The sequence below is a fragment of the Pagrus pagrus genome (genome assembly GCF_965226575.1).
Source record: "Pagrus pagrus genome assembly, chromosome: 12".
Lineage (NCBI taxonomy): Eukaryota > Metazoa > Chordata > Actinopteri > Spariformes > Sparidae > Pagrus > Pagrus pagrus.
The window spans coordinates 13,625,313-13,641,802 of record NC_140196.1 but is presented as its reverse complement, the minus strand read 5'-3'; the positions used below and the strand labels follow the sequence as shown (position 1 = coordinate 13,641,802).

General features: G+C 41.1%; 1 protein-coding gene across 1 annotated transcript in view; it reads right to left on the bottom strand.

Annotated features, from left to right (window-relative positions):
- Positions 1 to 16,490, bottom strand: part of b4galt2 (UDP-Gal:betaGlcNAc beta 1,4- galactosyltransferase, polypeptide 2) — a 173,527-nt gene that overhangs the window by 21,304 nt on the left and 135,733 nt on the right. The window contains exon 6 of the mRNA XM_084369625.1: positions 12,002 to 12,124. Within this exon, the coding sequence (XP_084225751.1) occupies positions 12,002 to 12,124 (123 nt within the window). The remainder of the gene's footprint in view (positions 1 to 12,001; positions 12,125 to 16,490) is intronic.

The window sequence follows — 16,490 nt, the reverse complement described above, 5'->3', positions numbered from 1 at the left end:
TGCCTGCCTGCTTCCTCCGTTTTTGTTTCCTTTTTGTTGCCATCTTTTTGTCGACTTCCTTCTGTAACTTGTATTTTGTGTGTTTAAGCTCACCTTTTTTTTTTAATTTAACCTCCCTCCTCTTCATGTCTTGCGTTTGGGTCTAGTTTTGTTTAAACGTGACAAATCCGAAGTGAGCAGTTGACACTGCTGCTGCTCCACAAAGAGCTTTTATTGTTGAGCAGTCACTGGAAACACAACGTATTAAAACAGGACTGAAACCTTACAACTTTATAAAAGGCAAATTCATTCTGATTGAGTTGTTCCTCTGGTCATCATTGGAATAAAAAGCTCCATAAAGGAAAGTTACAGCTGCAGTTGGACTCCTGGAGTGAATCCATTAAGCATTAACAGAGGAACACAGTCCGAGTCTTTGTCCAGACCACTTATAAAATGGTCCCCGAATCTTGTTAAACTTTTCACCAGAGCGACTTCTATCATAATACATTTTCTCCAAGCGCAGTCAGGAAGTCATTTAATGCAGCCGCTGTTTAAAAAGAGGCGACAAAAGCACATTCCCAGTTTTTTTCAGATAAGCAAAGATAATGTGATAACATCCCCAGAGCAGCCAAAAAGAACCACTTCTGTCTTTATGTCACAACTAAAAGTGAAAAATGTCCTCCCAATATTCAACCAGACATAGAGAAGTTCGTGCACCCTCCCGCACTTTACACCTATCACAGAGATGCGACACAGATGAATAAATTACCCAGTTGTCTCCTTGCAGCTTTTTCTCTCTTCATTCTAATATATTTATAAAGCTTATCGGGCTTCGTCTGGGACAGAGTGATAAAATCCTGGACTTATTTCCATCAGTGTCCCTGGAGTTCACACTAGTCTACCAACCTTTATTAAGACAGAGGCATGTGGTGAGTGTCAAACAGGAAGTTATATTAAAACAGTAAGAACTAGAAAACTGAATCATATGAAGAAAAATGATACGGCAGCAGTAAAAAGTATCAAAGACACCAAAAATAGAAATCATATCATAAAAGACAACGGCTGTGAAACAAATTCAAGATGCAAATATCAAAAAAGAGGAAGGCAGGCTGAATTTAGATCTGAGCTTGCTGTATTATTTACATATTTACATTTGTATTAATGCATTCATAATCATATTTCTTATTTTGTTTCTGTTTCCCTTTTTTTCAGCTGAGGGAGCCACACATTGCATGTAAAACAGGTGTTCAGCTTATTAAAAAATCCTATTTTCTGCATCCTCACCTATTTGAAAACAACTCTTATATGTATTTGATGCCATTTTTTTAAATCCAAAAGTCAGATTAGGTGTGTAGGAACACTATACACATGTTACTGAGGAGTACGAATGCTCAGGGGCTTTCTGTTTCTGTTGCAACTGTACATTATATAACCTGTCCAGTCATCCAAAATGTGCACTTTTATCACACATGACCTTCCAAGTGAGGGCTAGATCTTCTGAAGCGGATACATAAAGTTCTCTCTTTCTCTCTTGAACCACCTCTGCGTCAAACTGTATCAGAGGGCTCAATAATGAGGGATGCACACACAGAAACAGGGCAGAAAAAAAGGTTGAAATGCTCAGGAAGAAAATGAGAGTGCAGGGATCAGAGTGGAGGGTCTGAGGAAGACAGAGGGAGGGAGGGTGAGCGAAATGAAGCATTGAGCTGAAGCTATGGTCTGGCAGGAAAGCCACAGTCAGCAGCTGCCGGTGCAGGAAATCCACATGCAAGAAGGCAGCGGAGCAGAAACTGACCAAAACTCATCTAACTCACATGGAAGTCCATTTCCACCAGTTAAAGAACATTTTTATATATATGTATATATGCATATATATATATATATGAGATATGAGATATATGAGATACATGGTGACTTCTTATCTCATGATTGTGACTTTTATCCAATAATTATGACTTTTTGTCTCATAATTATGACGTCAAGCTTGGTTTTCATCTTTCTCTTTCTTTAACTGGCAATAATGTGCTTCAATATGAGGCTTCCATACGATTGGCTTTAAAGACTGAATCTTTTGAAGGAAGGGAAAAACAGAAATAAGTGTTTTTATACAGGACATGGATACAAATATCTAGATAGAAGGGAAAGAAACAGACGTACTTTTACATTGTCGCATTGTTGTTATGATACTGGAATTTCTACCTTTGATACAGTACCTATATAATGATATTGGATACCATCAGTATCAATATTTATCAACTTTTCAATACTTCTGACAACACTTCATTGTTACATCCATTCCAAGAAAATGTTTTGGTTTTTTTCCACCAGCTGCAGCAAGAATCAGATTTGAATCCTATAGATTTTCAGAAATAAAGAATTATTTCTAGTTATTTTCAAGAGATGTCACAGAGAGCTCCACAATTTCAAACATACTACAAAATTCAGACTTAAGAGGAGTAAAAGAAAACTAAAATGTAAGAAAGGCTTATCTAAACAGCGTGGAGCTGCTTTTTTGAAAGGGTTCACAGTGTGTTTAATCATTATCCGCATCTTTAAAGTGGCTGTGTAAAATTAAGCATGAAAATTGAAAAAAGATGTGATAAAAAGTCCTCATTAAAAAACTCACAGGTTGAGGTCTTTTTCCTCTCCTTTCTCTAAATACAACCGCCCTGCAGGGGTCTGCGCTTTTCTGATGATACACTGATTTTCCTTATTAGCTTTCAGACTGACTGATTTTAGCTCTGTCAACCTCACATCCTGACTCATGCCTTTGAAAAAGACATTAGCTTATTTTATTTCAGTCATTTAACAATCCTTTTTTTTTCTAAGTGGAAACTTTCAGTTTGTGTGTGAAAGAGGCAAAAGGCCATTTGAAAAGTTTTCGCTCATGCAGCACCCAGATGTGCTCCTGCTGAGATGAAAACCTCTCTTTCACCCACACACCATCACTTTTCTATTACTCTCTTTCTCTGCCCTCCACACACCACCGTCGTCACCACCCACTCCTCCTCCTCCTCCTCCTCCTCCTCCTCCTCCTCTCCCATCTCATTTCTGCAGGAAGAGGGAACTGAGGCAGGACATCAGACTTAGCACCCAATTCTCCTCCACTCCATTGCTCTAATGCAATTAACTCCACTGGTGGGAATAAGAGAGGAGAGCTCGAGAAACTCCTGATTAATCCAATCAAATAGGTCCATGGTCTGTGTGAGTGTGTGTGCTCAGACCACTGTCCAACCTGCTATAATAATGCTCTTTATTGCACACACACACACACACGCACACACACACTGAGTCCTCCTCTGCCTCAGGCTGCAAATGCAACTTTTCATGGTGGATCATATTAGAGGGCAGATATTTTTCTAAGGGGAGAGAAGTGCTGGACGGTCCACTCTACTTCACAGAGCTCTTCAAATGGACGAGGTGCCTCTGTTAGTTAAGTAGACTTTAATGTTTAATGGATTCACTCCAGGACTCCGACTGTAGCTGCGTTTATATGGAGCTTTTTATTCCACTAATGACCAGAGGAACAGCTCAGTCAAAATAAAAAGACATGATACAGAGTTGTGACATTACGGTTCGCAGTGTGTTTCCTGCGACTGCTTCACAATAAAAGCCACCACGTGTTTCGGTCTGCATCAGCAGTTTAACTTAATAAGGCTTCGATGTGGCGTTAGGAGAGTGAACCATTGTTATGTTTAGTAACAAGTGGACCCAAAATGCTCAACAACTAATCATCAAAAATTTAGTTTGTTTTAATCTTATGGATTGTAACTGTACTATGCTGTCTATTACTTACTTCTTCAATTAAATAACTAATTATTGATATATAATGCATTTTGAGTGACATATAGCTTCAGAAATATCAGAATCAGTCGATGCATTAATGTGAAATATATACAAAAGGGGCCATCGTGGCACATTTTTGCTCACGTAACCATTTCAGCTGCTAATTTATGTAATTACAGTAAGTGACCTTCTGAGACCCTGTTTAATAAGAAAAGCTCAGACTCACTTGTCTATTAATGTTTGACATTGAAAATATTAAATGAAGAATACTTTGGCGGTTGAACGGATTTATCTCACTTCAAATTAACTCAGATCAGCTGACCTTAGAGGATTTGTTTTAGAGAGGTCATTTTGATGAGTCAAGAGGTTTTTGTTGTTTGTTTTTAATCAATATCATTGAGCCCAAAACAAGTGCAAAATTATAGGACGTTTTTTTTAGTCGAAGAAGGTGGAGGGCACTTCATTACTTAGCTGGCAGCATTGCACTGCACCCCTCCCTTGCAACAAGTCCTCCAAATTAGGCGTCACATTTTTTAACATCCCTCTAGAACGACACTCGGAAGCTTTTTCTGATCCCACACTCCTGTTCACACAACGGTTAAGACACAGGCGAACAACATGCATACACACGACTAATTAAAAGCTAAACAAAAAATAAAAAGTCTGTCATGTGATCTGAGGGATCAGTTGGGCTGATAGACTCAAAGCATGTTAGAAACGTATTCTGGAGCCAGACTAATAAGTCCTCTACAGACAAGGAGCAAAATTTTAAAATCAATTCTTATTCAATTGAATCAAGTGGGGCTGGTGAATAAATTTAACAGGAAAACCATCAGAAACAGATTCAGAATCAGAATCTGACTCAGACCTGAGAGACCTGAAATTCTGAGATATTCCCGAGAGGATGGCGGGTTATTTTAGTGATGCTGCTGATGTGTGAATAAAAATTCAGGTCAGCATCATTAGTAAGTCCTCGGCTTTTGACTTGGTCAGTGGTCTTGGGAATTGGGACTTAAAACAGCCACAGCCCACAGCGCTGAGATTTCAAAACAATGGTGGCGCAGAGAGGAGCACCACCTTCATGCTTCAGCAGCCTTTAAGGAACGTGTCTGACGGCGAGATCCAAAATGAAGACGGCTTTAATCATCCACGACAAACTCTTTTAAAGTTCATGTAGGTCGCAAAAAACACAAGACGCTCATTAAAATATCAACTGATCAATGATGTCCGCAAACCACCCAGCTGGGCCGCCTCACACTCATCTACGCTGCACATTCCTGCTGCTCTTTCTGTCCGTGTGCCGCTGCTTCCCTCCGTCACCTCGCCTTCACCTTCACATCGATTCGACTCCAGTATCAAGGAGGTGCTCTCCACTGCGCCGTGTTGACTTCTCTTCTGTGACTGTCGTATTGAGAGTATCACATCATAAGGAAAATGTGCCCGCCTGCTCTCCGTTTACCCAGCGGGGGCTTGTTTGTTCTGCCTGCCAAGCCCCGTGGATGCTTGCTTTTATTTGTCTAGAAACGATGTTGGAGCGAGGAGACATTTAATGGCAGATATGACTGAATTACTGCTTGATAGAGAGTGCGTGACTGGCTCGAGTGTGTGGGAAACCCAGCAGTTCTGGTACTTGGAGGGGAGTGGGGGTGTTTTTGACTGTGTGAGGACGGCTGGCACGAAAAGCTGACTTTCTCAGGCATGTACAGAGAATCCTCACAAGAATGGACTATGGCATCGCCTTTTGGCACGATCCTAACCAGAACATGATCGAATGATAATAAAGACGTGTCCTTTCTCGTTATCAATTATTGCTGGTAATGATGCTCAACACAGGAGTCAGTATGTGCAGTATTGTAACTGGAGATTTCGATCAACCCGTCCCTGGTCTTCAGGCTTTCAGTTTAAATATCGTCTTTATATAGCCCTTTTTAACACCTTAAAACGTGCTTCAGAGGAAATGAAAAGAGAAACAAAACACAAAGAAAAAAGAAAGGAAATATGGTTGATGAAACAAAGACGAACAAGATCCCGAGGATTAATTGAGGCAGGCGAGAGCATCAATAAAAAAGAAAAAAAAAACCCAACAACATGAGATTTAAAACACTCGACAGCCTCGACCTGACCCGAAGGCGGTGACTTCCACAACCTGGAAGTGTGATTGAACTTATCAAAGGCTTGGCATTCTCAAAGTGTTGAGCCCAAAATATCCTGCGTTGAACGGAGGCTTCACAGAAACACGTGCGGTCCTTGTGCCGCTGTGGCTGCACGTATGCATGATGCTGGCTCAGGCTCTGTCGAGAGCCACCGCTGGGAGGGTTAGAAGCGGGAAAGGGGAAAGGGCAAGGAAGAAAGGAATAAAAAAGACAGCGTGTGTGTGTGTGTTGAAGACCGGTGTGCCGTGGATGCCCCAGGGACAGGTACAGTCTTTGCCCGAGGCCACTGATGCATGTTCAGAGAGAGTGAGAAAGAAAACCTCTCTCCTTCTGTCTCTGTAATATCCACCAACTTTTTCAGACAGGGGTGGGAGGGGGGCAAGTGACACTGGCAGTTTTGCAAGTGGCATGTGTCCTCTTTGCCACGGGCTCGGGCCACACTGAGCAGCAGGGACAGCCAGTTCCCTTGGGCTGGCATTACACTAGCAGGAACCATTTCAGGCAGTGGCCATGCCATGGTCTGTGGCATCAAAACCAGCATAAAAAAGGAAATCGCTGGAGGGAAGCAAGAGAGGGAGAAAGGAAAAGACGTGGGGGGTTAGAGGGGCAGAGGAGAGGACAAATAGAGCGAGGGAGGAGTGCTGAAGTAGAGAGTAAAAGAGCAATTTAGTCATTTAGCTGATGCTTCTTTTTCTAGCTTTCAAAGAAGGAGCAGATGGAGGTTCAGTGTCGCGCTCAAGGACACTTTGACTGGACACCGGGCTGATGGACACGTTGGCTGTTTACACGGTTCAGACCCGTGAACTTTGCTACCTTTTACCGACAGAGTAAAAAACAAGGTGCAGATTTCACGCACGCCACACACTCTGATCTATACCGCCCTTCTTTTATCTCCCCATCCCTGCAGCCTCCTCCTCGAGTCGTTTTACTGAGCACTGAGAGACTGAGCCGACTAGGCTGTTAGTTCACTCAGCTGGAGACTCCATCCTCCACGCTGCACGCTACCACAGCTTTCATTGTTAGAACGCTTTTTGCATCAGATCTCATAAGAATGATGCTTTGAATTTCAAAAAGGAAAGCAATAATAAGCGTCTCTCTATTGAGATCTGAAGGGAAAACGTGCCTCTACAAGACCAGGAAAGGACGGCGAGACGTGCATGTTCTGCACGGTGTTGCTTTGAGCTTAATGCTAATTTTACAGTTAGAATGCTGATGTTTAGCTGCAAATTCATCTTAGTTTAGCTTGTCTGTTTGCAAGCATTTGCTAACTGGCACTAGTTATTTCCTGTTTTATTTTGTAAGGTCCGTCCTCATGTGTCATGTTTCGTTTTCTACTTCCTCCCTTTGTCTGTTTTCCTGCCATTTTTGCTCCTCACCTGGGTCCCATTAGTGCATCACTCCCTGTCTGTTTAGGCCTGTGTTTTTCAATTACTCTCGGTCAGTTCACCTGTTTTGTCATGTGTCTCAGTCCCGTGTCCTTCCTGCCTGTTATCTCAGCGCTTTTTGGTTTGTACTTTTATTTCGTTTTTGTATTCTTATAGTTCTATGCTCTTGGTTTTGCCCTTGACTGCTCCCTCTGTCTTTGTTGCCTTTTTTGCCAACATTTGTGCTTGGACTTTGTGTTATGTATTTCACAGTTTTATTCTAATAAAGTCTGCTTTATGCATAACAATGTGCTGTGTAACCAAGGACTCTGATTCTTCTTTTAGACACTGTTGTCACTTTGGCAATGGAGGCATGCGTTTCCTTTGGAGGTTACTGGGGACACGATTTTTGTAGTGATACTTTCAGTACTCGGCAGAAGAAGCGTAACTGACACGCCGGCTGCAATTTCAGGGCTTGAGAGGCATTAGCTAGGTGGACTAAGCAGTAATTATAGTGTTAGTAGTACTCACTCGTGAAAGTTGCTAACCTAGATCTTCATGAATGAATGATACGCCATAACAATTTCTCTAACAAAAGAGGATTAGTGTCCTGTTACCAAGAAAAACGCTGAGAAACAGGATGTGCCGGAAATCGTGCCCGCAATTGGGCAGCATGCCACGCTGCTGCCTCACAGCAAGAAGGTCCTGGTTTTGAATTCCAGCTCGTTCTCCTCATGCTTACGTGGGTTTCTCTGGTCAGTGCCCTTGACCAACACACTGGCTAAGTTGTATGTTGGCTGCTCACTGCTCCTCCGGGAAGGTTAAAAGGCAGAGAGCCAGTTTCACTACATTGTAGGATTGTATGTGATAAAATAAAGGTTCTTCTTCTCATTTGCGCAAGGTATCATAGGGGCTAGGAATACAGTGGATGCATCATTATGAATGCTGAATTAAATTATCCTATGACCTTGTTATAGGTTGTCATGCATGATTAAAAAAATTATAAAGTTTCATGAAGCCTGTGTTTTCAGTGTGCTTGTAATGCATTATAGAAATGACCTTCATAGAAAGTGTTACCCAATATTTCAGTAGGCCTAAAGACTCACAACATTTTAATTAAAAGGTTTTACATGAGAAAAGTGAGTAGGAGACTATTTCGCTTGCATCAATAGCCTCAGCTACATCTACACGCCGTTGTTTTCCAACAGCTTGTGTGTGTGTTTTCAAGGGCATTTCCCTTTTGATTGCTCTGTGAAAGGCTTAAAAACAAGCCAGGCCTGAAAAGCGAAGGTGGATGCTGGGAGGGGTGGGGGTGAGCCTGAGAGAAAGGCCAGACAAAAACCTTCATGCTCAGCTTTATTCACTTGTTTCTGCCAATTTTTTTTTTTTCATTAATTTATTATAAGATTGACTTTGGGATTTTTACAGGCTCAGTTTGTAATAAACAAGGAGGTGAAGAAGGCAGAGAGGGGCTGGCTATATGCTCACTACATCTAGTTTATAGAGAGCGAGATTTATTGTCAGCTTCCTATCGTATCTTATTTTCTTCCACTGAGGTATGACACTTGTCAATAAATCTGTTAGACAAGACAAATCACGGTGCAATTATAGTTTAATATATTGAAGCTGTGAAAAGAAAAAAAGACAAGACACAATGAGGGAGAGAGTGCGATGGTCCTGGACAGACTCAGTCCATGGACGTACTGCAGTGATTCTATAGATGGGATCTAAACATCAGGATGCCCCGCCGATATCGTTAAAGCAACTGACCTCAGACAATCCTGGGAAATAAAGGGAAATTCAATTAGCCATTATCTTGTAACTGCCACATGTGACCAGAGCGTCCACTGTTCAGCAAAATCACATTACATAGTGCTACTTTAAGTCAACCATGAAGGACATGCTAGAGGAGCACAGCACAGCAAGAAATACTCCAATTGTCTTGCTGTGCTCAAAAGGACAAGATTTTTACAAATACTATCTGAGGATGAATCTTTCTATGTGGCCTTTTGACCAGTGCTGTAAAAAAAGTACCCCAAAGTCATACTTGAGTAAAAGTAAAGATATCCATTTAATCCATTAAATGATATTAAATGGACTTAAAGGGGATTTTTCTTTTAAACATAGACCTTTTATTTACATGTTTTGGTGTGAAAATTATTCATACAAACTAAAAGTTTTGGAATCGGTCCGGTAGATCACCACAGCTGGCAGCCGTGACATGGCCACAATGGCTGCAATGTAATCCTTTGGGGCAACTACGATTGTAAAAGTTACATCTATTAAAAGTGCTTGTTTTTGCTACTGGCTGGCTGACGATGTGTCAAACAACAGTTAATCATAAGACCTTGTAGTATCCAGGAATACAAGTCTCTCTCTGAAATCGTGCCAGGTGGGTAGGAATTGTTTCATGTATTGTGTCAGACTCTTAGAGTAGCAACATCAGCCTGTGAGTGGCAAAAACAAGAACGTTAAGAGGCTGTTACTTTGACAGTCAAGTTTCCCCAAAGGATCACATTGTAGCTAGTGTGATTTGAGTAATCATACACCAATACATTTAAGAAATAAAACCCAGGTTTAAAAATACAGGAATTCCCTTTAGAGTATCAAAAGTACAAATAGAAGTAAATTATGTATTGTACATACAGTATACTAGGGGTTGACCGATATTTGGCCTGGCCAATCAGATCAGATATGCAACATCAGCTTGCAATCTGCAAAGTAACTAGGACCTACAGTTATCAAATAAATGAAGTGGAGCAAAAAGTACTGTATTTGACTACAAAATGTGGTGCAGCGAAGTTACAAAGTAGTAGAAAATGGAAATACTCAAGTAAAGTACAAGTACTTCAAAATTGTACTTGAGTAAACCTATGAAGTTACATTCCATCACCACTTTTAATAGTATGTATTTTAGTATGTATGGACAGTTTGCATGAAGGTAAATTTAAGTCAGAGAGGTCAATGTCTGGACAGTTTATATGTGAAAATCACATTATCAACTCATCGTACATATCTTATCAACTTACCAATATATGTACATGACCTCAACATTGCCATTTTCATGCAGCTTTTGCTTGTGATTTGTTTCACACTGTAATGTCCAATTTTCTCCAGAATTAAAAGCTCATCGCTCTTTATAATGCCATGCTTGCATTATTATATTATTATATTATTAGATCAGTGGCATAAAATGGTCTTAAAATGACAAAAAAAAACATTGTTTATCACAATAATTTCTGGGACGATAAAACGACTAACACAAGTCATTATGGTGACAGGTCCACCCGCACGTCACATTTCATAGCAGCTGTAATAAGAAAGACTGCAGAAAACATCTCGAGGGAAATCTGCCTCAGCTATCATCCAATAAAAAAGTTAAGAGTTTAAACTTTGTCTGTCAGGCTCTTAATTGCACACATACACACAGAAACACACACAACATGATTAGTCAGTAAACCACACATAGATCACTTTTATCACTCCTTGCCAGACACTGACAAACAACTGTAATCTTCTGAACGCTGTGTTGACTGACACAATCCATTCTCGAAAAACACTGATTTTCAGATGCTCTACTTTCAGTTTTCTTATAATGCTATTAAACTGAAAGGAGAACGATAAGCTTCACAGTGTGAGAGTGACAGCGGGACACAGGCGGAGAAAAAGAAAAACAAAGAGTAGAGATACACTAAAGATGGAGGTCGCATTTTGTTTGTGAGGAACCGTCCTGCTGTGTCGGTCTGTGCGGCTCTGAGTGTGTGTTTATAATTAGTGAACCCGAACACGATTCTTTGAATGCAACTGCATCTGCTTATGTGACTAAAATAAAACGTCTTTTGAAGCTAATTGGACATGGCAACTGACGATTTCTTTAATTGTGAAAATCCTTACGCCCCCTTAAATGTGTATTTCAACAATCTGGAGCGGACATTTACAGTTTGTTGATGTGACTGACAAACATAACATGTGTAGCAGAGCGCTTATCGGGGGAATATATGGAAAATGTCAGCTGTGGTTAAGGTGCAATGCAAAGGTGGTTTCATAATTTCTTTGCTGAATCATTTGTTTAGTAGTCGGATCATCACTCCGCCAGGTAATTAAACAATTTTCAGCCCAAACAACCATCTGAGTAGAACATAAATTAATCTAATGGCCCTGTAAGTGGTTCGATGCGTTGAAGCCATCATCTTTCTGTCTTCCTGTCAAACACATATCCTTCCCCTGTCTGTGATCAGCTCACTTCCACAGTAACATTATTAGTGAACTTGAGGAAGTCATTAAAAGCCGACTGAAGTGCTTCAAAAGGTTAATTTATTTGCTAATCATTCTCATTCTCGGAACAATTACAATAAATCAACCACTCCGCCAGGAACTGCAGTGTCACTTTCAGTGGAGGGACTTGACTTCACCACATTTTTACTGCTGCAATCTCCAGGAGAGGCTGAAATAATGTGCGTATTTGTGTGCATGTGAGCGCCAATGTGTTGCAGTTGGTTGTGAACATAAATGAACATAACCCTGACAGATGCTACATTACTTTCTGTCTGTGAGCTGTCGTCATAGCAGAATTCTGATCTTGACAAGTAATTTAGCCAAGTTTGAGTTTTAAAACTTCACTCCTAGGAAAATTAAAAAGAAATCTTTGAGTTAGGCCACATTTTCTTTGTGAGGAAACCATCACAGCAGAACCAGCACACTAGATTCTTCCACTGTTACCTGTTGTAGATGTCGTCGTCCTCCCCTCCCCAGCCCCAGTACTCGTTGGGGAAGCCGTTGATCTTCAGAAACTGTTTTTTACTGAGGCCTGACACTCCTCCAAAGTATCCTGCGTAGGGCAGCCTGCAGGAGGAGAGAGAGGGGAGGAGATGGAATAGAGAAGATAGTGAGACGGGGGAGAAGTTAAATGGAAAGAAGTGGAGGACAAACAGCTCTTCTCATTTCTCTATTTCGTGCCTCCTCATCGCCTCTCTCCCAGAAATCGATCTCAGCATATTGATGCATGTCTCAATTAATATATAAGTGAAAAATATATATGTATACAAGTTGACATGAACGCAGTTATGCTCATCTGACAGAAATCATAAAATGCAACAGTGGTAGCTGTGCCACACGTCACATTTAATTGACGTCTATTTAATATAAGGCTCCGGGGCAGAGATGTCTCATTTTGTTAAAAGCCCGTTGCCTCAACTCCTCAACTCCTCTCCCCTCGTGCCTCGTCCTCACCTGCTCTGCTCTCACCTCATTTGGGAGGGACTGAGATGCGAGGAGAGGAGGCGAGGAGGCTCAAACCGAGACATGAGAAGAGGGGAAAAGATCTATGTGTGGCATTTTAAATGAATAAAATATAACTGTCTAAACAACTCTAAATACTTTACACACAGTAGGGAGACTGGCGGCTTCAACTCACTGCTCTTTTGCATGTTATTGAATTTCAGAGAAAATGTGCTGCATTTCTCTGTGGCACAAAGTGAGTTTTTGGTGAAATTAAAGAAAAAAGAATAGATGAAAAAGACGGGAGGGTGTTTTTAAACGTGCTGAGCTAAAGCTTCCAAATTAAATTAAATGAAAACCCGAAGCCCAAAAACTCACTTTAACCATGTTCATCCCAATCATTGAAGTCAGAGAGAAACATCCCTGCAACAGGAAGCAAGAGCACTTACTGTAAATGAGGACAACAGAGACAGTGAGACTGATGTGAGCTCCCATCATTTCCATCACATCCTGCTTTGTTTCCAGCATTCATAGGAAGGCATTATCATTGCTAACTGGGCGAACTGATTTTTAAAAATGCCAGCTGGAGCAAATTGAATTCACTGAACACGATGAAGGAAGTTGGGATTGCCTTGTCCATACTGTTGCCGGGTAAAAAGTCTGTGCTCGTGCACAGAGAAAGGAACATTTTCTCATAAGTCAGCTCATGAAATCATATAATCATGGCAACCCACTCAAATTAAAGTTATCATTAATAAAAAATAATTACTTTTAATTACGTTCTTAAGCTTCAAGCGTCTGTGCAGACTACTGCTGTGCCTGTGCATTTTCTCTGTGCTTGCTAAACTGACAATGTCAGATGCATTATCCTAATGTGATGCATTAGGAGGAGTTCTGTTTTTTACATGAAGCTTTAAAGATGACATAATTAGCATTTGAATAACCTCTTGGAAGTGTTTTAGGCAATCAGATCTTTTCCCAATGTGTCTTGTCTTTGATGCGTTTTTAAGTGGATAATTTATGGGTGCCTTTTTGTATAATAAGTGGATAATCCCTATCCATATATAATCCACTCAGGGCACATGAAATGACTGGCCATAGCAAGGGGCCATTGTATTCCTTCATACTGGAGGACTTTGGTGCTTATGAGCAGCTGACCACACGTCATTCCTCACAGGCCTTGTTAGCTTTGATGCAATGAAGGCTTCGATGACAAGTTTGCTACCTGCAGCAATCCCATTTACGACGGAAACATTGGATGACACTAAATTGGATTTCAGAGGTGCTCCAACATGAATCCTGTGACCTTAGGACGATGAAAACACATGACATAGAGAAATTAGAGCTTAGAGAAGATGAGAACAGAAAGACGGCCAGAAAGAGTGAGTATGACATGTTGGAGGATGGTCTGTGTGTGTGTGTGTGTGTGTGTGTGTGTGTGTGTGTGTGTGTGTGTGTGTGTGTGTGCATGTGTGCGTGTGTGCATGTGCGTGTGTGTGTGTGTAGGCAGTGGACAAAATCAGGCATACCAGCGTTTTATTTTTTCCTCAAAAGTCGTGAGACTAGTGGAGTGGGACGGACGTCAGCTGCGAGTGTCATGACAGCCGCCTGGAGTCTAACCAGAGGGTGATGCTTGTGTGTTTATGTGTGTGTGTGTGTGTGTGTGAGTGAGTGTGTGTATGTATATACTGTACAGTGTACGTTGTCAGACATATGACAGCTCCCTGGTACAAGATGACAAGCAGAAACTAATGAGACCATATGTTTCTGCACAAGTTCTCCCAGCAACAATATGATGAGGAAGAAGAAGAGTGAAATAGTGTTTGCATGTTTATCTTGAGAAACGATTAAACCTTTTTATTACGTCTCACTCAAAGGATAAACAAAACAATTCTGGTATATCTTCAACAGAAACTCCATAATGGTCTGACTATTTCCAAGGAAAAGTTTCACAGTCATCATGAAATACATTCAAACTCTTCTGAGACATAGTGAAAGTGTGAGATGACATTCGGCAGACACATGTCAAAGGTCACCTCAGCTCCTTTGGCTCCTTGTTTACAGCCAGTAATAACTTGGGGATGGCAGATAAACAACCAGCTGTGGCAGGTGATTCTGTGACATAAGGTGACTGTAAGTGAACAATTTAAGCCATTATATTCTTCAGGTGAAAATACATTTCACCTCAGTGTGTCAGTGAACTTGGCTTGGGTCTTTCAGCATTTATTTATCAACATATTGCCTAAACTGTACACACTGCACCGCTACGTTACTGCTAACTTCATTAGCACATTTGAAGGTATCTCCAAAAACAAAGGGGGCAGAATATCACCGGAGTTACCAAGAACTGCAGCTCTTTGCTATCTATCCTTGAGGGTGGCTAGCTACCCTTAGCTAATTAGCTCATGGCTTGGTTGCCGGGACCTGGACCGCGGATCACATGGGGGATTTGGCAGCCCGAGGGTGAACATGGCCGGACACCAAAGAGCAACTGAAATCAGTCTCCATGACCGGCGGAGGTCATTTTAAAGACAGGGGACACACTACAGAGGCGATTTACATCAGCTCTGACCAGGACTATGACTTTGGGACAACAAGACACAGGAAATAGATATAAGAGAGTTTCATTTCTTGACATTTTTCATCACATCGTACACATTAAAAGCTGGCACATATCGACAGGGACTATCAGTCTCCAATAATCAAGTCATACTGCAGGTTTTCCACCAGTTTGTGGTTCCTGTTTTATTGGTGTATTGCACCTGTCACCAATTTGATTATTTCCCACTTTGCCTGTCTTTAATTTTCTAAAAGTTGACAGAACATGATGACACATGTAAGTCACTGAATAGCATGCTAATGTTTCCAGGATTGGGTCATGACCGAACAAAAATGTGCTCTCCATAAATGTGCAAATGGGCCTGTAGCACACTCATGCTGGGTGTCATCCAGGGAACGAGTACTTAAACCTCTGAACAATATAATGGTAATATAATTTAATTCATTGCATAAGGTCCTTTGAAAGACTGTAATTTGTGGAATGTTTTGCAAAGAGCCGTGTTGTGAAATGGACTTCAAGGTGACCCTTTCTGCTCAGAGAGCTGTTAGGTGTTGCGAGGTGCTAAGGTAATGGAATAGCACTTAATGTGACCTGACTTTCACTGGCAATGTTTTCACTGTGTATCACAAAAACTTCCAGTGCCTTTACTTTTGAGAGCAGCTAAGGTTGTCTTCCTGCTAAAATACAAAATGTACTCTTGCGTCATGATGCCTGAATCAAATTTCATTTCATTTCAGTCAGTCTTCCTAAATGCTAAAACTGGGAGGACTAAATGGTAAAAGTGCAGACTCAGACCACTTTGACCTCGGGAACCAATTTTGTACAGTGATCTGATTTTTACCACGGTAATTAACTATAATCAATCATGTGACCCTCCACTCAGTCAAACCACCTGGCTTTACTTTTATCTCCTCTTTACTTAATTTTCTAGAAGCCAGAAAGTCTTCACTGATTCATTGCTAATAAGAAATGCTAGCTACAACCCTGCTTACCACCTGGTATAGTATTTGTTGCCAGATAGCATTAGCTTATTGAGCACTATATCAGGGACCTGCTGGAGCCCCTGAGGGTTTTCAATAGGATAACTCTTGCGGACTGACAGCTCTTGAATCGGTAGGTCACATTCACCGGCCATGTTTAGGCTATTAATCAATGCTTCCAGTGCTTTTAGATAATTAAGGGCAGGTGTGGTGCCATTTAAAGACTCAACTATAACATTAGCTAACCAATCATTAAAACTGGAGCTCTTTTGTCAACACTGCGTTTTGATAATATGCTCGAGAGCTGCTCAGATGGGACTTTCCCAACAACAGAATTTCTTCCCCGTTGTTTTCAGGGTTATTCCTCAGCTTTAAACTGGCATCCATTGCAGTCTTTCATGTGTGGCGTTCCTCTCTGAAAAAGGTTTCTTTCAATATGCTTCCTAAGTCA